The sequence below is a fragment of the Mustela nigripes genome, chromosome 17 (genome assembly GCF_022355385.1).
Source record: "Mustela nigripes isolate SB6536 chromosome 17, MUSNIG.SB6536, whole genome shotgun sequence".
Lineage (NCBI taxonomy): Eukaryota > Metazoa > Chordata > Mammalia > Carnivora > Mustelidae > Mustela > Mustela nigripes.
In genome coordinates this window covers 19,031,607-19,055,132 of record NC_081573.1, presented here as the reverse complement: position 1 = coordinate 19,055,132, position 23,526 = coordinate 19,031,607, and the positions used below count along the sequence as shown (strand labels likewise).

Here is a 23,526-nt window from a genome sequence, read left to right as displayed (position 1 = left end):
TGTTTCCCAGACAGGTTCTTCACTCCCTCATCTCCTGCCCTATTCCCTTGGCAAAGTGCCAACCATGCTGCTTTAGCTGTGACATTTGTACCTGACAGCGCCAAGCACCCTGGTGGGAGCACTTTCTTCCTATCCAGGCCCCCCACGCCGCAGTCTGCCCTACAGCTTGGTTACCGAGGCCCCTACTGTAGCTGAGCCCCCCGTTCCCACCCAAAACTCATTTGAGCCCTGACACAGGCGAGCGTGAGAAGGATTTGTTGTTTGTTGTTTTAACAGCTTTCCTGAGCTATCACTGACATGCTCTACAATGCACATATTGAAAGTGCACATTTTGATAAGTTTTGACATATGTATATACATGTTTTTTAATACTGAGAGGCTCCCAGAGAAAACCCGGAATATACTGAAAACTGAAAGATGGTAAAATACACCTACAATCTCCTCCCCAGAAACTTTTTATCTCTGCACATGAAAACAGAGATCTGTAATGACATCTGGATCCTATGAAGTTACACACTTCACTTGCTTCCTGAGATGAAGTATTCTCTAACCGCGTGATTTTTACCAGTCACTACCGGCCGGGGAGGGGAAATGCCCAGTGAGCCGCCGATCATGGCCGTGGTCACTCCAGGCATCATCTCATCTAACCACCCGGGAAACTGGGGTTACTCAGGTCCAGATTTCACAAATGAGAAAACAGGTTCGATCATTTGCCCAGGTTCACAGTTACAAATGAGCAGAAGCCAGAGCTGAATGTATGGCTGTATGGCTCTCTTCGTGGACACGGCACAGTTCATTCATTCATGCCTCTGCTGGACACTTTAATAATTTCCAACAATTAACTAGCAAAGTGATGCCTCGATGAACACTCTTCTGGACAAGTCTATTTCCTTAACACAAATCCCTTTAAAAATGTATTTCCTTTAAAAAAAAAAAAAAAGGAGACTCAGTGACACCTCTGGGTGGAAAGCCATATGCTTCCTTGAGGTTTCTGATGCTGGCGGCCAGACAATTCTCCAGATATGCACCAACTGCCCTCCCCCAATGGCGCACAGGCCCCGCCTCCCCAGACCCTCCTCTCTGACTCTGGAACTGCAGACCCCCAACCCCACCCCCCACCCCGGCCTCTGTGCTGCACACATCAACAGCTCAGCTGAATCCCTGCCACTTCTGAAGGCCCTCCTAGAGGAGGGGGATACTCATTAGAAGGAATAAGAGCCCTGCGTGTCGGGCCTCTGGGTGTGTTGTCACGTCGACATGAAGGGTCTCCATTCATGGGCACAGAACAGCTCTGTCAACGATGGCAGTGAGTAGGCAGCCAGGGACACAGAGAAGGGCCAGATCCCAAACGTGTGGTCTGATGGTCTTTCTCCCAGCGCTGGCTGGGGACACGCTAGTTAGGAATGACGGAGAAAGCAGGCCGCTGGATGCACGGCCGGCCAGAGAGCTGACACAGCGGGCAGGCTGGGCATCTGCAGGCTCCGGCAGCGCGGCATCTGATTGACCACAACTGCCTGCATGGGCCCTGGTTACCTCTGTGGTTGAAACACCTCTCCCCATCCAGCAGCTCGTTCTGACCTCCTGCATGGAGACCCACTAGCACTATGCTCTCAGCAGCCTCAGAGAAAAAGGAGACGGGGCTGTGCCTGTGCATCAGCCACTCAAAATGCAGCTCTAGCACACAGGACAGCCCAGCTCTGTCAACACTGGGCCAAGTGTCCTCAGAGCGGTGGCCACTGGGGACCCATCAGCTCTCACAGACCAGTGCTGTTTAATGTCCTGGATGTGCTGCGTCCCGCGGCCAGCATCAGTGTCCTGGGCAGCCATGCCTCTCTGGCAGGTTGAGGGAGATGACACAGGCAGAACTGATCAGAGGTTTGTGCACAGGGACCCTCCCCTAGGGATGATCAGAGGCTGCCCGCGGACCCCTCAGGCCCCTTCACGCTCGGGGCCCCAGCCAGGCCTGCAGGCTACCCTTCTGGGGTGATGCGCCAGAGAAGCGGGCAGGGCAGTCCGTAACCAGTGCTGCCAAGAAAGCCCGCGCTGCTCGAGGGAACCGGGCTTTACCCCACAGGCACCCAAGCTTGTGAACTGTGCTGGAAAGCCTGGCTGGGGCAGGCGGTTAAGCATCCAACTCCTGGTTTCAGCTCGGGTCATGATCTCAGGGTCATGAAACCCAATCCCACGTTAGGGTCCACACTCGGTATGGAGTCTGCTTAAGGCACTCTCTCCCTAGTGCACACACACACTCACTCTCTCCAAAGTGAATAAAACAATCTTTTTAAAAAATGAACTGTTTTTCATGGCCATCTGAAACAAGGGTGCAACTTGGTGGCTGGCAATGCGTCTAGAAATCTGAACTTGCTTCTCAAATGTAAATGTCAGAAAAGCTCCCAAGTGCACAACGGGCCCCCATGCCGGCCAGCTCCCCTTGAGTCATGAATACCAGCCCTGGTGCTGTACCCGCATGAAATGCCTTGAAGCACCTCCTGAGGCCCTCCAGAGCTCCCCTTTCTTGGGGGGACCTTCGTTTGCTCTGCCTTCTCAATGATTAGAAGCAGGGTCATCTCCGGGGATGACAGCCGCTCTAGCAGACACCTGCATTTAGTATAGCGAGTGACCAGCTGTGGCCTGGGGTGTGGGCCTTCCTGCCTTCTTTCAGGAAAGACAGGTGTGAAGGGCTTCCCAGCTGTGATTTGCCACAGATGGCCGAGGCTGCCTGACATCAGTTGGGGGCCGGCACCATAGAACTGGCCTGGGGAGCCCTTCCCCGATGCAAGGGGCTTCCTGTCACCTTTCATGAAGGAGCAGGCCCCAGGCATCTCAAAGGCCTCCCAGCACAGGTGTCTCCACACAGCAGGTTTAGTGTCAGGCTCCATTTCAAACCACAGAAAACCAAAGACTCTCGGGAGCCTTGGTCATCCCCTATGTCTGATGGGACAAATGCAGAAGTGGAGGCCCTCTGGGGTCCAAAGGTCCCGGGGTTGTCCTGTAACTCTGCTGTGCCCCAGCTAGGAGGCTGTAGGTGAAGCCCATCACCTTGGCCTTGGCCTCCTCCTCTGCAAGCTGTAGACCCACCAAGGGACGGGGCGCAAGGGATAAGATCTGTCTCGATGTTACTGGAAGCTGCAGGGGCCACCCCAGAGTAAAGCCGTCAACAGTGAGCCCCTGTCACCAGTAAGAACCAGAGCAGTAACAGGACAGAACTGATGAACCCTGACAGTGATGACAATGGGACACAGCAGATAGCTCCTGGACCCAAGAGCCTGTCCTCCTAACTCCTCTGAAACCTTTGTTTCAGATTCTGCTTCATAAATACAGACTCAGAGTAGCCACTCCCACTCTGTGGGGCTGTGATTCCGCACGATTGCCACAGGCTTTCCCGTCCCAATGCTCCAGACCCGTATCCCTGCATCTGAAGGCCAGATCTCCCAACTTCTCCCCAGAAATCACAGGAAGAATGGAGCTGAGGCTCCACCAGACATGAAAGAAACGGTAGCTGGGGAGGCTGCAGCACAGAGACGCTCTGACTCGGTGGGCTGAGATCTGGGCTGCCCCATCCAAGTTTCTGGGAAGGTCAAGATCCCCAAGGACAATAATGTTAACACACAGTTTACAGAGGCAGGAGGGATACACCTGCCAAAGGAGAGGGTCAGGAACAAAATCAGAATGAAGGATGGAGCAGGTCACTGCTCCCTAGTACCTAGTACGCACTCCTAGTACTTCGAGATACAGGTAAGAGGCAAATGATCTCATCGGGGCATGCAAATAAATGTTCAGACTATTTGAGATCCTGTACCCAAAGAGATCAATACAACAGGTCACATGTGTATCAACGGATGCTTTAAATGCTGTGAGTCACCTCCAGTAACTCGGTACTGGAATTCCAGGACAGAAAAGAAAGATCCATCAAAAGCCCCCTCTCTAAAACCCAACCAGGCAGCATGTACTGTAGACACAGGTGCCCGAGGCCTTGTGGATGCGAACCACACTCCTTCCCCAAGGCCCTCCTCACCATGCACTGCCCTGCTAGTCACCTTTGCCACACACCGTGTCCTGGCTGCTGAGTTCAGCCCTGGGTCTCAACCAGCTCTGACGCCCACACACCCCTGGAACCCGGCAGGCAGGATGTGACAGTAACGTCTGGGGGAAGGGCCTTAGAGACAAATATAAAGCAGCAAAAGGCAGAGTACAGAGCAGAACACAGCCAGCATCCAGCATGTCCCCCGCAGGTCCTAAGAGCTGGGGTGGGAGGGGCGCCAGTGTGGACCAGAATCAGCAGGGGGTGCAGCGGGCTGGCACAGGCCTCCGAGCACAGGGAGAGGGGTGGGCACGGCATTCTAGGGCAGCAGAACCGGAGCAGGACGGTGTCTCTGTGTGGGAAAGTACTAACGCAGGTCTGCCTGGGGCCAGGCGCCCCCGAGCAGACTGCACCAGACCCCTGCCCTAGGGCTTAGACACACTGCTTCCCATACTGCTCTGTGAGCCCAGTTAGGATCCCTGTGAACCTGCCTCCCACCGGTGTTGTCATTCCCCAACACAGCCTCATCCTACCCAGGGGAAGCGGCAGCTGCTTGGTCTCTAGCTGGTGGGCTCCTCAGCTGCTTTGACACAGACCCCCAGCTCTTAGGTATGTCCATGTGCGATCTGGACCTGGCTGGGAAAATGTGGCATGGGAGGGCCCCAACTCCCACCCAGCAGATCCTGCCAGGCTGGGGGTGGGGCTCGAGCGGCAGGCAGCAGTAGGCACTGACCTTTCGGAGCTTATGTTCTACCCAGCACTGACCTGCACGTGGCATGGCATGGGCATTTTAACAGCACCCAGGGATGGAGCAGCATTGGGGGCCTTGGTCCCCCAAGGAGACCATAGGGGCACATAGCTGTGCCCTCCCCTCTGCCCCTGCCCTGTCCCATCAGCCGTGGACGTCAAGGGCTGGGGCAGGGGCAAAGCCCTATAAGGACAGTCATTCAGCTACCCAGGTCACATGACACTGCTGGGCATCCATGCTGGGAAACAGATTAAAGCCAGGGGCCCTCCAACTGCACCCCACCCCACAGACCTCTCAAAGTCTGGGGCCTTTCCGGTGGTGGCATCTGTAGCCAGCAAGGGCTGGGGAGGGGAACTCCCCAATACACGAAGGCCCAGGCTGAGCGGAGGGGTGGGGGGTGGGGGGTTTGGGTGTTGGGGGAGGCACTGAGATGAAAGCTGTCCTCCCTCTGGGAAGCTAAGCAGTCACAACCCAGGTACCAGAGGCCTCCAGCCACTGAGTGAGGGACACTGGCCAGGCAAAGGGTTGGGGGGGGTGCTCTTCAGAGAAGTCTGAGGTTCACAATCCTGCCCGCGCTATCCAAACGAGGGCACTGCTGAGGTGGCTGGCAGCCAGGTGGCGACTTCCCACGACGACGACAGGCAGCCAGGGGCTATGGCAGTGGGAGGAAGGGGGTGCCAGCGTGCTGAGGGGTGAGGGAGGCCTCAGTGGCTCAGAAAGGAGTTGGTTGCTACTGACCTCATCTGTATACTGGACGTCATCTACAGCATACTTCTCCTTGAAGTATTCCTTGGAGTGGATCCTCAAAGGAAAGCACAAGGAACGCCAGGGTCAGGGTTTGACACACTTGGCATAGGTTGCCATCCCACCCCCATGCCCAGACCCTAAAGCCCTGGGCCCATCCCTGTCCCGGCACAGAGCAGGTGGGCCCAACACAGACTCGGAAGCAAAGGGCACTGGGCCACAGAGTGAAAGCTGAACCACACCTGCCTCCCCTGACCTCCCCCAGCTGACCTTGGCCCATCCTCAGAGCCCGTGACCCTGGCCACTTGACCTCCTCCAGCTGACCTCTGCCTGTCCTCAGATCCTGTGACCCTGGCCACCCACAGCATCTGCAGACCACACCTCCCCCTCCACCGCTGATGAGAGCCCACTGGGCTGCCAGCCAGCTTACCCTTTGGGGCATGAAATAAGCTGCCGCCTGGGAGCTCTCCCATGGAGCCTCTTTAGAGGAAAGTTTTAAAATTAACATTTTAAAGAAGTCAATATCAGTATTACTCACTGTGATGAGAAACATTCAAGCTTACTCATCATCCCTGAAAAATCAGCCATGAGAAGACAGAGACAAAGGGAGGAGGAGGCTGGGCCCCCTCCCAAAGGGCTCCCGGTCACAGTCAGGGTCACAGTTGCAGGCCGGCAAGCACCACCCCACCCCCCAGACTCCTGGTCAGTGGCTGAGTTGATGTCACTGCTGGTGACAGAGCTCACCCGAGGTGGAGCACTAGCCACACAAGGGGAGGGTGTCTCTAGCCAAGTCTAATGACGCACACACACCATCCTGCGCCATCCCACGCCTGGGCACCACATCAGCATGGGGGGATATGCCCCCAGCCTGCCTGTGATCACATGGTATTCTAGTCACCAAGTGTTAGATCCGAAAGAGGCCTCAGGGGAAAACAGCAGATGGTTTTCAGCCTGTGCTTCCTGGACTCTCAAGGGTGAGCAGATGACAGGGGGGTGAGGGTGCCAAGGACAGGGTGCCTGGGGTCGCCTAGAGGGGACAGGGGAGGGAGCACACTTCCAGACTTGGAGAGGACCACCTCCGATAGCGAGCTCCCTGTGTCTCTGAGACACCAGTGACCAGCATCACTGGCCAGGAAAGAGAAGCCCTCTGCCCTCTCTGAGCCCTGCACCACCCCCCTGTCCACTTAAGCATGCACCAGACAGACCATGGTGAAGAAGGCAGCGTGGACCAGGGCACAGATGCACAGGCCTTGGGGACCAGCAGGGAGATCACAGCCCCACGCAGCGAGCACCCCTTTGTCTTCTCTGAAACTGACACTGGGGGTCAAGCTCTTGCTGCTAATTACACTTGCACAAGGCAGTCACATTGGCTTCCACGTCTGAGATAGGACTCAAAAGTTAAACAGCCGAAGTCTGGCACGGCCATTAGCATGGCCTGGAGTAGCTATCACATCAGCGAGATGATAAGCCCCTCACCTGGATGCTGGAGGCCCTGGTTCTCCATCAAGCATGGACAGCTCACTAACCCTCGGTCACTAAATGGTGACACTCTCCGCCACGCACAAAGGCACGTGCCAGAGGGTGAGGTGGGACCATCAGCGTCCTCGCCATGTCCACCCTCGACTGCGACCCCAGCTCCAGGACAGGCGCCCTGCATCCCCAGCGGGTTCCCAACCTTCCTCTGGCCCCTCGTCCCGTCATAGCTCATAGCTGTGACAAGTGTCCATAGCAAACTCCCAGAAGATTTGAGATGTGCCAAGGACCTGCTTATGAGGGATGCTTCCTACAGGGGGTGGGGGAACGACATCTCAGCCACCACCTCAGGGCACGTATGCCTACCTGCCCTGCCTAGGAGTCTCGGTGAGCCTAGACTTGAGTCTCGCAGACCTAGACTTGAGACCCGGGAACATCTCCGTGTACTCAGCCTGAGGTCTTCACAATATGGCACCAGAGGAGATGGGAGGAGGAGGGGTAAAGGGGAGGCCAACGCGAGGTGGCTGTGACCTGCAGGTGGCCCTGGGGCTGCGCACTCACCTGTCCACCCCTGGCCTGCCAGCCACAAACCATCCACTTGCCACAGGAGCTAAGAAGCAGCCAGCGCCAGCCAAATCACAGGAGAGCCTGCTGCTGCCACCTGGATTATCTGGGAGGAAGCGAGGGCGGGTGCCAGCCCCACCACGTGCCCTGTGCCCTCCTCAAAGAGATCGATGGACACAGTCCAGAGCACCTGCTGAGCCACGAGGGCCAAAGCCACCCAACTACCACAGGCCTGGTTCTCAACAGAATGACTGCTTGACAGATACGATCTGAAGAGCTGCAAGCACCTTTTCTGGCACTCTGCGTGCCATTCTTTCCTTAAGGACACAGATAATTCAGTTTGAATACTGCTTATTTTTCATGTTTGGGGGCTAATTATAGTAAAAATAATTTAAACATCACCTGAAGGGCTAAGCCAGCCACCAGCGGCTCAGCAGCCATGATCTGGCAGGGTTGATCCAAGGAAGGGGCAACATGCCCACGAGAGCCTACAGAACCAGCAGGAGAGGTCACAGGGCACAGATAGACCCACCAAGAGCCAGGCTGGTGGCAACCACGTGGAGGGCTTGCACCCCGCCCTGCGTGGAGTCTGGGGTCCAGCAGGGGAGCTCATGCCAGATCCCACCATACGGGAGACCCAGACAAAGCCACTGGACCAGGGAAGAGCAGGTCAGAGGGGAAGCCGGCCCCAGCTCAAAAATCCTCCCTATGAAGGGAAGAGAGAGGAGAGAGCGCCCCACTCAAAGGTGTCTGTGCCTTCGCCATGAGCAGCTGGGCCAAGCATGACTTAGAGGAGGTCTTTCCCGGAACTCAGGGTCAGGGTCGACACAGTGAGTAGCAGCCCCTGTGCAGGGCCTCCTGTGGGAAGGAGACATTAAAGGAATGCGTGCGGTACGCACACCACAGAGCCCTCGAGAATATGAAATTGCCAAGCACAGGTCCTGCCGGCCAACTGCCCACCTGTGTGCGGTTAATGAATAAATAAGAGGACCAAATTACAGCAGTCACCATCAATTTCCAGCAGCCAGAGTCTGCCTTCAGCTGCACACAGCACCACTGCCTCTCATTCCGCTCCCGGCACAACGCCGCGCTCACTCTAGAACAGAGGTCGGCAACCACTTCGGGAACCAAGGCCCTGGTCAGAGCAACACAGATCTTTCAAAAGCAACGCAGGTGACTGACCCTGATGACCACGCCCATGAGGGAGGGGGCATGGGGGGGGAGCACCAGGGCTCAGGAGGCCAGAGGAAGGAGGCCTGTGGTCAGCAGAGCCAGAGCCCCGGGAGCAGGGCTGAGGATGCCGGCACCTGCCCCGCTAGGGAGGCCAGGATCCTCCAGAACCTCCAGCAGGAGGACCCAAAGGGACTCCCTCGGCCCTCCTCAGGAAGGCCTGCCCCTTCCTTGGCGCCCCACCAGCCCTCCCTGCAGACAGAGGGAGCCAGGGCGAGGCCACGGGCAGCTGAGGCAGCCTGGTCTGGGGTACCTGGACACATACATGCACACGTGCACACGGAGTGCCAGACCATACACAACACCGCATCCCACTCTGCACCCCACGTACCCGCTCTACACACACACTCCACGCCACGTGCACACCCTACGCCCAACACACACACACCATACATGTACCCACACTACACCCGGCATGCATGCTGGTGCACACTCAGGTGCACACACACACATACACCAGCTCAGGGCCTCAGCCCCAGAGAAACTCACTCCTGGGCAGTGCCCTCATTAGGATAAGCACGCTCCTCCCAGCAAAGCCCACCACATCAGGCATCCCATCTCATATTTTGAGCCCACAGTCTCAGTCAGGGATAAGGGCAGAACATAGTCAAGATGCAAAGGTTCTAGGAGGTTCCCCCAACTTGGCGCAAATTCACTCACCCTCTATGGGCTCTGAAGCCGCCCCGTACTGAGACTCAGAGACAATTCCCTGCCCACTCCCAGGAGCCCAGGCACCCCAGTAGCCAAAGCTGCCATCAGCTGAGCCGGATTCTAACAAAAAATGACGGGAAGCACTCACATCCAAAGGCACCAGACTTTTGCAAGCAGATTCCAAATGAAAACAAATTAGGAGCTACCACACTCCTGCCCCAAAAAAGGCCCCGGGTGAGGAACAGGCCCCCCCAGCGTCCGCTGCCCTGACAACAGAGGCCTGCCCTTTACGCAGGAAGTGGCAGGTCTAGTGATGGGAGTGCTGTTTCCCCGGACGACTTTGGATTGCGGTATCTGCCAGATGGATTTTCAAAAGCCATCAGATAGAGACTCAAAAGGAAGCTGAGGAGCTGAAGGTCAAATGTTCAGTCTGGTGGGTTTTGATTGCAAAGGCCAGGTAATCTCACCAGCCTCGCTCCCTAGCCCTATTGATCACGAGAATGTCTGGGAACAGCCACACGCAATCAGATCTGGCAACTCCCCAACTCTAGCCCTAGACAACCAACCCCTTCGCCACTGCCCCTCTGTAACCAAGCCTTCTCTCCTAAAGGCTCGGGACACGGGGACCAGGAGAAGGACATACCGGAGCAGAGGAAGGAAAGGTCTGCCCAGGTGGCCACAGTGGGGAGCCAGGTCTGCAGGAGGCCAGGGTCCAGCTCTCTGCTGTGCAGCCGGAAGGGACCGACCTGCTCATTCTGGCCTGCCCAGCACGGAGCCTCTCCAAAGGGGAGACCCACACTGCAGACCCTTCTCTACACTCACAGGTCACGCGAGCCTTTAGGTCCGCACTTACACAATCAGCTGGCTCAGCAAAAGCAGGGCCAGACTAAAGGAGAACTTTTTTTGGTGGAGATTTATTTATTTATTTGAGAGAGAGAGAGAGAGAGAGAGTGTGTGTGTGTGTGTGTGCACGAGCAGGGGAAGGGGGACAGAGAGAGAGAATCTCAAGCAGATTGCCCACTCAGCACAGAGCGTGACACAGGGTTCCGTCTTACCACCCTGAGATCATGACCTGAGCCGAAACCAGGAGTCAGACGCTCAACTGAGCCACCCAGGTGCCCCTGTAAGAGCGGCCCTGAAAACCAGCCACTGTCAAAGCACAGAATAGTATTCCTGTATTACTGAGGATTGCGCTTCAGAAGAGCCAACTGCTAACAGCTGTTCCCTGACCAATCAGGTCCTGGGTTTTAAACACTCCAGTCAAGTGCCATTTGGCTCCCCAGATGGTGGCTGTGGGGAAACATGGTGAGATTTGCTCAGATTTTCCCACTGGATGGTGGAGTCCCCAAGGCAGGGAAAGGCCTCTCCGCCCACAGCCCTGGAGGAAGTCCACTCTCCAGGACAGGCACTCCCGACCTGACACAAGACAAAGCAGCAGACAGAGGGAAGATGCGCTTGGAGCCTCCCCACACCATCTGCAGGTAGAAAGTCCAGCAAGGCCCTGCTCAGACCCTCTCCTATCCCTCTACCCATGCCACATGGAGCCCCTCTTTGGCTGCTGTGGAGCCCCTCTGCCCGCAGGACTGGCACCCTCAGAGCCAGCAGACAGGGCCACGGGGCAGCTCAGATGGCAGCCAGGTCAAAACCACGGGTGCTGCCCATGCTCTGGAGCCCCAGCTATTTCTGGAACGTGCCACTAGCAAGCAGGGCAGAGACCACAGCTCTATGATCACCGAGCATGCAGGAAGGGCTCTGGAAGAATTCTCTTATGGAGACCAGACCTATATACTCTCACCAGGAAACTCCTCATCACAGCTGTACCAGTTACCAGGGTTTTGGGGCAAACCATACTGACATTCTTCATGTTCGAGGACTCAAAAGGTCCGGACTTGGAACAGAGCCCAGAAAGGACAGCTTATTTCTGCTCTAAGAGGTCTGGGACCTCAGCAAGAGGAATCAAAGGCTGGGGCTTGGAGTCACCTACTCTGGTGGGTGGTCTGGCTGTCAGCTGGGCCCCTGCTCCCATCCACGAGGTCCCCCTACATGGGCAAGTGTGGGCTTCCTCACAGTATGGCAGCTGGGTTCAGGGACAGGTGTCCCATGAGCAAGAATCAGGGGTCTAGGGGCACCTGGGTGGCTCAGTAGGTTAAGCCTCTGCCTTCAGCTCAGGTCATGATCTCAGGGTCCTGGGATCGAGCCCCACCTAAGTCTGCTCAGCAGGGGGCCTATTTCCCCCTCCTCCTCTCTGCCTGCTTCTCTGCCTACTTATGATCTCTCTCTCCCTCTCTCTCGGTCAAATAAATAAATAAAAACTTAAAAAAATAAAAAAGAATCAGGGTTCTAGCCACAGGATGACCCTGCCACATTCATGCATCAAGTCACCAAGTCCCAACCCAGGGAGAGCGGTGGGGGTTGGGGGGAGTCTACCTCTCCATCGGGAATGGCCACAAATGTTGCTGGGGCCATTTTTGGACATTACAAGCTGCCTGTCCCTGGCATCTTTACCACCACCTTTCAGTGTCACAGAGTGAGCCATCCCTGCAGTGCCCATCACTATGATGACAGCCCCGGTGGTGCCTCACAAGCAGCCTTGTCACTGTCCCACAGATAAGGAACCAGAGGTCCCAACAGTGACAAGAGCTTCTCTGGGAAGAGGCCATGCCCGCCAGCCAGCCAGCCTCCAGCAAGACTGACCCATGTGACCTGCACAGGCCATGCCACCATCCTGAACCTGTGCCTCTTTAAAGCAGAGAAGCCATAAGGATTCAACCAGGAAGATGATAAAGGCTGACCGTCAGGGCTACCACAGGACGGGGGGCAAGAGCTGGGGGGGATGAAACCACCCTATGAGCACCCATATCTTCAGGCCTGCAGGAGAAGGGTCCCAGAAAAATGCACTGAGGAGGGCCTGCCAGGGCCAAGCCTGAGGCCAGTGTCTCTGCAGGTAAAAGACTCCACGGTAAAGTGGGCAGAGAGGGCAGGAGGACAGAGCAGACACCTGCGGTGACCAGCCTCCCATTCTGCACCCCACTTCTTACCCTTACCCAGGGCTGGGTGGTGTGGAGCCTCTGGGGGCTCTCACTGGGCTCACCTTGTCCAACACACCGCCCCGTCCCTCGGGAAGAAGGCAGCACAACCTTCTAGTGTTCGCCCTCACGCAGGCATGAAGGCTGTGGAGACCTGCTCATTACAGCAGGGACCTGTTTCATCCACCTGCCCCAGGGCCTCTGAGAAGGCCAAAACCTAGGTGCCCAGCATGCCCTCCAATGGCCAGCTGGGTCAGGCATGCCCACTTCCCACCCTCCTTCCCCAGGGCCAAACAGGAAAACACACCCAGGGGAAGCACAGCCCACTTCTCTTCTGCTGTCAGTTCTGCTTCAAGCTGTCTTCACGGTGAAGCCGATGGCCCATGGCCGGAAGGCCTCAAAGCAGAACTGTTATCACCTTGTGAGCCTGAACCCCTTGCCCCAAGACAACAGAAGAGGTACCTCTCAGGCCAACAAAGGGGGCTCTGGAGTTTGCACTCAAGGGATCGGGGGGGGAGGCCCTAGTCTGGCCCTCTGCACGGAATAGGTCCCTAAAGTAGCCACAGGCCCTGGTAAGGGGGGCTGAGGGACTCCAGGCAGCAAGGGCTGCAATTTAGACATTAGCCCGGAAGAATCATTCTCCAGGCAGAAATGACACGCCGAAGGTGAGGAACATTTACCAGGATCCCAAGGGCCTCGAGCAGCCGTGGTTAAATATGGCTTCTGCCTAGGCACGTCGCAGCAGGCAGGATGGCTCCCATGAGGGGCAGACACGGCCAAGAGCCCTGGAGCTGGCAGGTGCAGTGGACGATGGGGAGGATGCCTCCAAGCACATCCCAGGCCCCCCATGCCACACTCCTCCCACAGCACAATCCTAGAGCCACCGTCCTGTCTCACAGGTAAGCTGAATGAGGCAGGACATCCTGAGACAGAGCCAGAAACAGGCACACAGCACGCATCCAGCAATGCCCCATGAGAGATGGGCCTTGGAGGAGGGTCCCAGGCTGCCCTCTTTGACCCAAGCCAAACCCCATGACACCCAAGGTGGGGCCACCTGCCGCTGATGCCACGCAGGAGGGATGGCCCACTGGGACCAAAGCCTCTGGCATTTTGACAAAGCTGTGAATCCAAAATTTCAAGATTAACAAATCTTGAAATTTTTTTTGTGTGTGTGTGTACCCCCACACAAACATGACCATAATCTGTGGCTGCAGCTCTGACCCTCTGCCCCTGAGCAGGCGGTCAATGGACGCCACCACAGACATGGCCCCACCTACCCCTTCTCCTTCCCCCCTTGCCCCCCCCCGCCCCCCCCCCCCCCCCCCACTCTCAATGGTCAGCAGGCCCAGTTATAGGCCCGGATTGCTCCTTACTTTCCCATCCAGGTGGCATAGCTGGCAGGAAGCCTGGGCACAAACAGGGTCGACTTCCCGGTGCCGACATCAATCGTGCCGTAGCAGCCTGGATCGGTGACACCGAATGCCCAGTGAAAGAAAGACTCCTGTGATGGGAACAAGGACCTTGATTACCGGGTCAGCAGAACAAAAACATGAGGCACAAGGAGAGAGACTGTCAGACCAAGCACCCGAGTCAGCTCAAGCCCCCTAGCTCTCAAAGCCTGCCTCCCAGCCTCATCTAGTTCCCCACCTGTGCACTCTGCCTCCCCCACCCCATGCCAGCAGTGGGCTGTCCATCAACCCCTTCCAGGATTTGGCATGGGGCAGCCTGGCTGGCTCCTCCCACCCTGCTCTGAGCCTCCTCTGAGGATGCCCAGTCCAGCGTGTGCCCAAGCCCCACCCACAACCCCCTCTCTGCCCACACCCCTTAGGCCCCTGGCTGGGCACCCCAGGGCACACTAGGACAGGGGTGCCCATGCAAACCACAGGCCCGGCACAGCCCTACCTGAGCCTCTCTGCTGCCCCCATACCCGAAGGTAGGCAAGACACCACCTTGACTTAGACACCCAGGCCAGACATCTGCACGGAAATGGATTCTTCCATTTAGAACTTCTTCCTTCCTTCTCCCACCCCTGGGGCAGCTGATGACTTCAGTGTTTAGCAATAAACACTGAGCTCAAATAATCTTATAAAGGTATGAAGCGGAGGAGGATCTCTTCTAAAATTAACCTTGCATAACAGCAGTAAGGCAGCCAAGGGCTGAATTTAGGAGATCGCTTTTTAAACCACAGAATACGTAAACTTCGGGAAGCATCAAGACTAGTCAGAAAAGACTTACTGAGACCTCCACGTCTCTAGAAACCAGGGGACTATAAGCTTGCAGCTGCAAGAATGTGGCATAGGGAAACTTTCCAGGGGGAGCCACTTTCGGCAAAATTCACTGCAATCACTCTCAGCAGCTGACAGCCCGTTTGTGCCCTATGGGGGATGACAACACAGCCCTCTGTGGAGGCCACATCTTGCTGTCCCTCCACAGTTGGGTCCCCTTCACATTTCCCTGCCTCCTCCTGGCCTGGATGCCAGACGGCCATGTCCCCGAGGCTCTGCTGCCCCCAAGGAGGATACAGAATTCCCAGGGTAGAACCCCACCAGCTCTGGGCATGGCAGGGAGCAGAGCCCTATCCTTAGAGTCCAGAGTTGGGATTCTAAATAATGCCAGCTCCCCCTCTGGCAATGCCGGCTCCTCTCTGAGGCTCGGTTTCACCATCTGTAAAGTGGGTGCAGAGCTGGGATCAATGAGAGTGGAGCCAGCTCAGGGCCTCTCTGGTTTTCTGGGTGAGTTCCTCTGTTGAGGGTCCTTGCTCCTGCTCCTGGAAACTGAATGATGCCTACGATTCTCAGCCAAGGCCACCACATCTGGGCTGGCTTCTAGCAGCTAAGCCACCCTCTACCACACAGGGTTCCAGAACCTCAAGGCATCCCTAGTCTACTTCCCGGGCAAGGACACTGAAGCCCAGGGAGGGTCATAGAGACAACAATGGCCAAGCTGGGATGAATGTGAGGGCCTCCCACTCCTGCCCAGCACCCCATTCCCATGTCTCCTCCCGGTCCGCTGCGGCCCGTGTCTTCCCTGCTGCAGGCAGAATCTGGCCCCAGGAAGTCAGGCCTTCCCATCTGCACCTCTGCCCAGCCCACCCCCTTACCACTCACTCCTGTGGACACCACCCCCCAAGCCTGCAACACCCACTCTCAAACGCACTCGTGAGAATTCATCCTGGCCTTCAGAGCCCATTCCAAATACCGCCTCTTCCATGAAGACTTCCTGCCTGCTTGCTCCCCCAGGAATGTCATTTTTCTGTATTCTGACTAAGAGCTGAGACTGGCTGGCATCAGCTCCTCCCCCATCCACAGCTAGGAGGGCTCTACCCCTCCAGAGTCAGGGCTCCCCAGGTGCCAGGCCTTGGCCTGCCCTCTGAGAGCCTCTCCAGGGTCCCCTTGCGGGTAAAGCTTCCCAAGGCCCACCAAGTCCGATGCTGGGGGAGGGTGGACAGACCACCAGAGGCCTGGGGCGCAGCTGAAGGTGCAGGAAGGCAGGAAGGCAGGCTCACCTGGCGGAAGAGGATGCCGGTGTCAGTGCAGTAGCGCTGGGTGTCCTCCCCGCCCTGCAGCAGCACGACGGCGCCGGCCTGCACGGCCGGGTTCTTGCGCAGCCGCTCACACAGGCGTTGCCTGTTCAGGGCGAAGAGCGCCAGGGGCACCTTCAGGGTCTCATTCCCCAGCCAGAACGAGGGTCTGCAAAGACATAAGCAAAAGTCGCCACATGGGCTCCTGTTAGCGCCACCAAGCCCATCCACCGCCTGTAGCCTGAGGTGACCAGAGGGCCAAGCCTGCTGGGGGACCCCCCCTCATCCAAGCTCAACCTGCTTGGCCCAGAAATAGCCCCTCTCTGGGCTGCCAGGGCCTCGTAGACCCCACTCTCCTCAACTGTCCCCAAGCCCTGGACCCAGAGTGGGGATGACAGAAAGCTGCTTCTGCTTCACCAGTGGGCAAGTCAGGCCCCTGGAGGGAAAGCCTGCAATGGTCTCAAGGAACTTACCATCCATGCAAGAAGGATCTGTGATCTTTGATCTGGCCCAGACAACATGGGATCCCTGCCCTCGAGCCTACATGATGCTGTCTTCTCTCAGACCCGGCAGCCCAGGACAGGACACCTAGTATCAGGACCTGAAGCGAGTCTGTGCTAAGGGGACCATGGTGAGATGGACCAGGCAGTGGCAGCCATAGGAGTGCCGTCCTAGAGGACAGATGTCACCGGAGAGCAGGTGGGCATCTCTCCCCACCCCAGTTTCCTTTACACCAAGAAAACAGCTTACCGGGCACCCACCCCCCAAGGCCTGCCTGCTTCCGCACCCTGCATCCCATGTCTATTCCCAGGTCGCTCCAGCATCACGGTTCACTCCTCACCTCCAACGGACAGGAACCTCACCCTCATAATAAACAAAAATGCTTTCCTTGACTGCCACACACTTCCAGGAGTTGATTTCTCACTACCCTTTAAGAAAGTAATCTCTGCAGAGTCGCTCAAGCCTGATGTTCTGGTGCCCCAGCAGCCCATGCTCTCCTCAATCGCCACCTTGTGCTTCGGCCCACCCCTTCCCGCACTTGAGCCCCTGCCAGGCCCCAGTGACCCCCACACTCCCCATCCACACTGGCTTCCCACTCCTCACCCAGCCTCTGGGCACCGAGGACCCTAGGGACCACTCTTTCCACAGCCCCCAGCCATGCTCAGGCTCCCTCCCTCCTGAGCGCCTCCTCCAGTTGGGGGATCCCCATCTCCGGCCTGGACAATCACAGGGAACCCTCCAGGATCTCTTTGGTCCTAGCTTCCCCCCACAACCTCTTCTGTACCCACCTAGAAGGACCCATTACAATGCAGATCTGTGCAGACCCTCCCCTGCCTGCTGCCCTCAGCTGTCAAGTGCACTTGGAAGACAGCTACCGGGCACTGAGGGGATCTAACCTTTGCCTGCAGGGGCATCCCAGCTCTTTATCTACGTCTCTGCAGAAATGGCCGCTCTCCCCAGACGCTTACCAGTACTCTGTCCCAACCTTATCCCCTGTTCCCTTCACTCCGCTCTAGGGCACACAGTACTGCATAACGTCATTTATTACCTGCTCCTGCTTCCCCCAGGGAAAATGTAACCTTAGGAGGGCAGGGACCTCACCTCCTGTCAAGCAGGCCCCGGGCTCTCCGGTCAAGCCCCCCAGCACTTCAATAAGGCTCCAGGTGATTCAGCCACTGGGAGGCAGGGCAGGAGACCAGAGGGTGGAGGGACGACAGGGAATCCATTCCTTGCTCCCTCCCTGGTGGAACCTGGAACCTGACAGCTGGTGGACCCACCCCTCAGGGCCACAGCTCCCAGGCCTCCCTTCTCCCAGCACCGCCTTCACTGGCTCCTGGCCAGCTTGCTGCCTCTTCTCTCCGAGGTCCCCTGAACCTGCCCGCAGCACTGTAAACTGACCCTGCGGTAAACTCTCATCACCCCTTCAAGTGAGGCTCTGGCAGGTCCCTGGCCGAAGTGACACAAACACCTTCTAACGTAGACACAGCCTGTGTTCGCTGGTGCTCACTGCAGGGGCTGCCTCCGCACACAAGACTGTCAAGCCCACGGACACAGATCTGGTTCTGCTCTGGTCACTGCTGCCCCGGTGCCTAGCACTCTGCTCGGCACATGGCATGTACTGGATAAATACTTGCTGAGTGGACAACTGTCACAATGTGGGGTTACCCACACAGCTGTGCTGGCCAGAAATTGCCACATCAGCTCCAGTGCAGCAGGAAGCTGAACCCTGGGGCCCAGCCTGGCCAGAAAGGGTGGACGGCTCACACACACCCCATGTACATCTGTGGGACCAGAACGCCCGGGTCCCTGGACATGGGCTGCCATTCACCCTCCCAGAGAGGCTGGACAGGGGCCAGCACTCCCTTGGGGCTGGGCCCCTTTTCTGCTGCGCTCAGCTCCAAAGATCAAAGGGCAGAGGTGGCAGCTCATAAACATGCCTGCGTCCCTGCGTCCAGCTGGCCGTGTACGCAGGAACCGAAAGTGCAGCCCCCAGCATCCCCGCGGTTTTCCCCTCACTCAGCAAAGTCCATGGAGGGGGTGGCCCGGGGAGAACCTTGTCACCGCACACTCCCCAGGGGTGGAGGGGCCAAGGCACCACAGCAGGTGGCTCTGGCCAAACCTGCCAGATGCCTGCAGACTCCGTAGCCAACTGGCTGCAAGGGCCCGATTCCAACCCGCACCCACCCCTAGCCCTGCCCACCTCGCCCCCCACCACTCCTCACCCCTCTCCCTGACCCTCTCTCCTTAAACACACCAGACACCAGCTCCCCCGGCCTGCCACCATGCCCCCACTAGGAGGGCTCTCACAAGGGCTGGGCTTCCACTTGTCCAGAACCTTCTGAGAGGCCTCCATGTCTCAGGGCACCTGGACTGTGACCTTCTGGCCCACGGGCCAAGCAGCCCAGATCAAAACAGGAAACTTGCTAAGAATCCTCTCTGAGAGTGTCAGCCACTACCATGAAGAAAATCTGCCCTACTGCCCAGGCCCCTGTGGGCTCAGCCACAACACAGAAGAGCAGTGCAGGCAGGCCGATGAGCTGCGGTCACTCCTTATGGCAGGGCACCCCCAGAATCAAGGTTCATAGAGATGCACCCTTTGATTTCTCCGGGTGTAAGCCAATCCTGTGAGAAAAGATTGGGCCCAGAGCCAGTGAAAGTGACTTCCTGCAAGCTCAGCAGAAGCAGCACCAATAAAACATCTCCACCTGCTTTCCACTGGGCTCGCCGACATCCAGAATGTAGAAGGCAAAAGCCAGGTCATCCCCAAGTGCCGGCATAAATAAGGCAATGGCCGAGGAAGACAGCAGGGGCTGGCAGACCGGCTCTGGGCACCAGGGAGACCCAGAGCTCAAGCTCCAGCCCCCCGTCCCACCCCAAAGCCAGCCCAGCCCTACAAACCGCCAGGGCCCAGGCAGCAGCTGGTGACCGGGAGAGGGGCTGGCCTCAGGGAAAGTGTGATGTTGCTGCCCCTGCAATCCATTCCTGTCCCCCCCCAAACCAGGGCTGAGCACCCCCTCCTCTCCTATGGTCACATGCAGGGCTCGCACCCAAGGCCCGTGGGAATTCACACATAGAACTGAGGGATTCCATCTACTTGGATGGGAAAAAATGATATTTTTATGGGCTCGAACCTTCATCCCAATATGCATTTTCCGATTCACAGTATCAACAATGTATGAACCTGTCACCAAGAACAATCACAGGCATTTTCCTATCAGGTTACTGATGTCACAGTAGCTCAAAATGTCACTCTTGTTCACCACTGCTTCAAAACTAAGGTGGTTATTAAGCCTGCTGCTTTTATAACTTAATGGGTTAATAACATCTATCACAATACTGTAAATTTACTAACATTTTGATAACTGTATTTTAATACAATCGGTTTTCCTTGTAATCCTCCATGTTTTCTTTTATGCATTTAAAAGCATCATGTTGAGACGGGGCCCAGGCCTCCCCAATACACAAGGGGTCCATGGCACAGACAAGGACGAGGTCCCTGCACCAGAATGTGATGCCGCTTCTAGAGGGGGCCCCGCTGCTAAGCTCCCAGCAAGAAAGGCCAGCTGAGCACCTCCTGCTTCCTCACCCTCAGCCTCCGGGTTGGGCCAGGCATCAAACCCACTAGCTGACTATCAGCAAGGGCAACCCACTCACTCTGGCTGGAAGGGTCGGGGGCGCGGGGGCGCTAAGCACACACAGAGACAGAGAGAAAGACAACCATATGGAGTCAGGATCAAGCCTGGAAAGGGGCTGGAGAGGGCAAAGGGGCACTCAGCGGCCAGCCTGACTCTAACAGACCCACCCTTACCCATCCACCAGGGTCGGCCTGACACCTCTTCCCCAGGAGCACAAGGTTCACATCAGGGTGGGGACAGGCTCTGATCCTGAACTTGACTCCTCACTTTACTTTCTCTCCCGAAAAACGCTGACTTTATTATGACCTATGACCCAACGGGTTCACACCCAGGGCAGTTCACCTGCATTTCCTTGTTGGCAAAGACCCTTTGTGGAGCAGTTCCCTGGGAGCCTTTCAGTTAAAAAATAAAAAAATAAATAAATAAAAATTAAAAGAGTTTCCTCATCCTATGCAGAATTCTGTCCCCCTCGCCACCCACATCTCCAATAGTGTAGTGTACCTCTCCAAGAATTCTGTCACTCTGTGTCTCCTCCTCTTGCCTCCCCCCTTGGCTCCAGAGGATCAACTTTGCTGGAAGAACCGTCCTTCCAGGATTTGAGCCAGGTCCAGGCTCACCCCAATCCAAACAAGGAGCCTGGCTCCTCTGTGCCTTCAGGAGAGCAGGAGGCCAGTATGGAACCCTGAACCCAAATGAAGCCCCTGGAACTCTCTGTGACCACCTGGCTGGCCCAGATATAAAGACAACAGACCTTTATCTGGGCACTGGCCTATACCTCTTGCTCTCTCTGCCCCTTTCCAGGCTTGGTCCTGACTCCAAATGGCTGTCTTTCTCTCTGTCTCTGCCTGAGGGGCACCCAAGGACTGGCACACATGTCATCCAGGAATTGAAGTCTACCCACACTCTCCCCTGAGCTCAGGATCCATGCCCTTCCATGGAGCACACCAAGACCAGAGGCAGACAGGTGGACGGCATGCGCCGTGTGTGCTTCTGCCCCAGTGGCCTGTGAGCACCTAAGGGTAGGCCCAGTACTGATCCTGAAATATAGCAGGTGCCCGCTAAAGGTTTGATCTCTATGTCCTAAGCTCTCTCAACCCTGTTCTGTTTCCAATCTTCCCACCTCCCCAAAAGAGAAATGCAGTCAGCCCACTGCTTCCATCATTCTAATCCCAGTCCCCAGCCTGGCATCTGGAGCAGTGCCCCTCTCTACCACTTTCCCTCCTAGCCCCCAGCACCACCATGCCCATAAGTCATACCCATCACTGGGCCTCCCCTTGAACTCACACACAACCCAGGGAAGCAACTGTCCAAAGAGCACGTCTGATTAGATTAAAACCCGTGGATGGCTTCAGCCCCTCAGGACAAAGTCTGGACAAGTCAACTGGAACACCACACCCTCCAGCACAAGGATGCACCCCACTCTCCCCCATCCCCAGCACAGTCTTAACTCTCAACCTTTGTCACTCACTCTTTGCTCAGATGTTCCCTCCTCCAGGGCACTTTCCCCAACGCTTCGGTGAACCCATCTGTCCACACTTCCTGCCACCCAAACTATTCACCCATTCTTTCATGCAGCAGGACTCTGGAAGCGCCTACTCTGTGCAAGGCACTTACCAGTGAGGCCCAGGAGTGAACGAGAGAAAGACCCTGACCTTACATCCCAAATGAGAAGACAAGAAACAAGTAAAATAACAGCACTATATAGTTTATCAGATGGTGATAAGGACTACAAAACGTAGGACAGGTACAGAGGGAAGGCTGCTCTGAGGTGACGTTTGGGCCCTGAAGGAAGTGGGGAAGTGCCCCGCTGGGGAAGGGATTCCGAGCCCATCTCAGAAACCGCCTCCTCCGGGGAGCGCTCCTTCCCCGGCAACCAGCAACGCGTCTGCCCATCTGAGAGGCGTGGCCGTGAACGCGCCTGCAGGTCCGAGCCCCCACCTCGGCCACGCGCGCGGGTGGGGCCTGAGCGCCAGGATGGCCCCGAGGACCACCGGGCAGCGGAGAGGGGAGCTCAGCTGCCCCTGACTCGGAGCGCGCTCGGATGCCCGCCCCACGCTACGAAGCGCGCTGCCCGCGGCCACACAGCACGACCAGCCGGGCCGCGGGCCGCCGGCAGGGGCTATCAGCCCGGAGACCCAGGCCCCCTCTCCGCGCCCCCGGCCAACGGCCAGGGACGCGAGCAGCACTCACCCGGTGGCCGCCGCCATGTTCGCCCAGAGCCCGCGTCACGTGAAGTGAGGCATCAGCTGAGCCCGGCCGGGTCCCCATTGCGGGAGGCGGGGGCGGGGCGGGGCCGGACGCCCATGCCCCGCCCCCTCTCGCGTCCAACTCGGCGAGGACCGGAGTCCTACTCTTGGGGCCCGAGTCAGGGACAGAGGCCTTCCACAGTAAAGGGGTTTCCCCAGGCCTTGGAGACCTCCTCTCAACCCTGCTCCCTGGGGAGGAAACCCAGGGCGGGGGATGGGGAGAGCCTTTGACCCAATCTAGGGGCGGGGCAGCTGTAGCTGAGGAAGGGAAATGACTTGAGCAAAGGCCGGGGCTATCGGAGTAACCAAAAAGTTCAGTGTCCAGGAGAGAGGTGTGGGAGTGAGAGGTAAGACCTCAGAGGGAAGTAAGGGTCAGCTCCTGCAGGGCCTCCGGTATGTGACTGGGAAGTTAAGTCCTGTAGGATCTTTCCAAGGTTCCTCAACTGCAGGATGGAGGACGACCTGGAGGCAGGGGGGTGGAGGGGGTGGGGGGGGGGGGCGTGAGGAGGCGTGGGGAGAAGGGCACACATGGAGGGCACAGTTCAGGAGGGAGAATCTGCCAGAAGCTGTCCCTCCTTTCCTTTCCTGAGCACTGCTGTTGGGTGCAGGTTCCTCCAAAGAGTTGGAGGAAGGAGTATCAGGGAGGGAGATTGGGAAGCAGGTGTTCCAAGGGAGCAACCTGGGCTGCGGTTGTTTTAGAATATGGGGCGCCTGGGTGGCTCAGTGGGTTAAGCCTCTGCTTTTGGCTCAGGTCATGATCCCAGAGTCCTGGGATCCAGCCCCACATCAGGCTCTCTGCTCAGCAGGGAGCCTGCTTCCCTCCTATCTCTCTCTGCCTGCCTCTCTGTCTACTTGTGAGTGCTCTCTGTCAAATAAATAAATAAAATCTTAAAAAAAAAAAAAAGATAGTAATACTAACAACTATTGGCAACAGGTATGGAGCACTCCCTGTGATCCCGTCCTTTGCAGATGTTAGCTCATTGAATCCTCACAACAGCTCTGTGTGGGAGGCTCTGTCCTTAAGGCCATTTTACAGATGGGGAAACTGAGGCCTAGAGAGGTGGGTAACTCACCTGAGTTCACACAAGGAGCCAAGTTTATGCAGTGGCACCCCTGACTAGTTACCTGTGCTGGCTTTGTGAAGGAAAGGGGCCCAGGACTAGGGGT

The 23,526-nt window shown here is 57.0% G+C and overlaps 1 protein-coding gene across 1 annotated transcript in view; it reads right to left on the bottom strand.

Moving 5' to 3' along the window:
* Positions 1–22,409, bottom strand: part of PEPD (peptidase D) — a 109,037-nt gene extending 86,628 nt beyond the window's left edge. The window contains exons 1-4 of the mRNA XM_059381494.1: positions 22,304–22,409; positions 15,963–16,146; positions 13,831–13,958; positions 5,508–5,571 (exon numbers count right to left, since the gene is read on the bottom strand). Of these exons, the coding sequence (XP_059237477.1) occupies positions 5,508–5,571; positions 13,831–13,958; positions 15,963–16,146; positions 22,304–22,320 (393 nt within the window). The 5' untranslated portion in view covers positions 22,321–22,409. The remainder of the gene's footprint in view (positions 1–5,507; positions 5,572–13,830; positions 13,959–15,962; positions 16,147–22,303) is intronic.
* Positions 22,410–23,526: the final 1,117 nt, after the last annotated feature.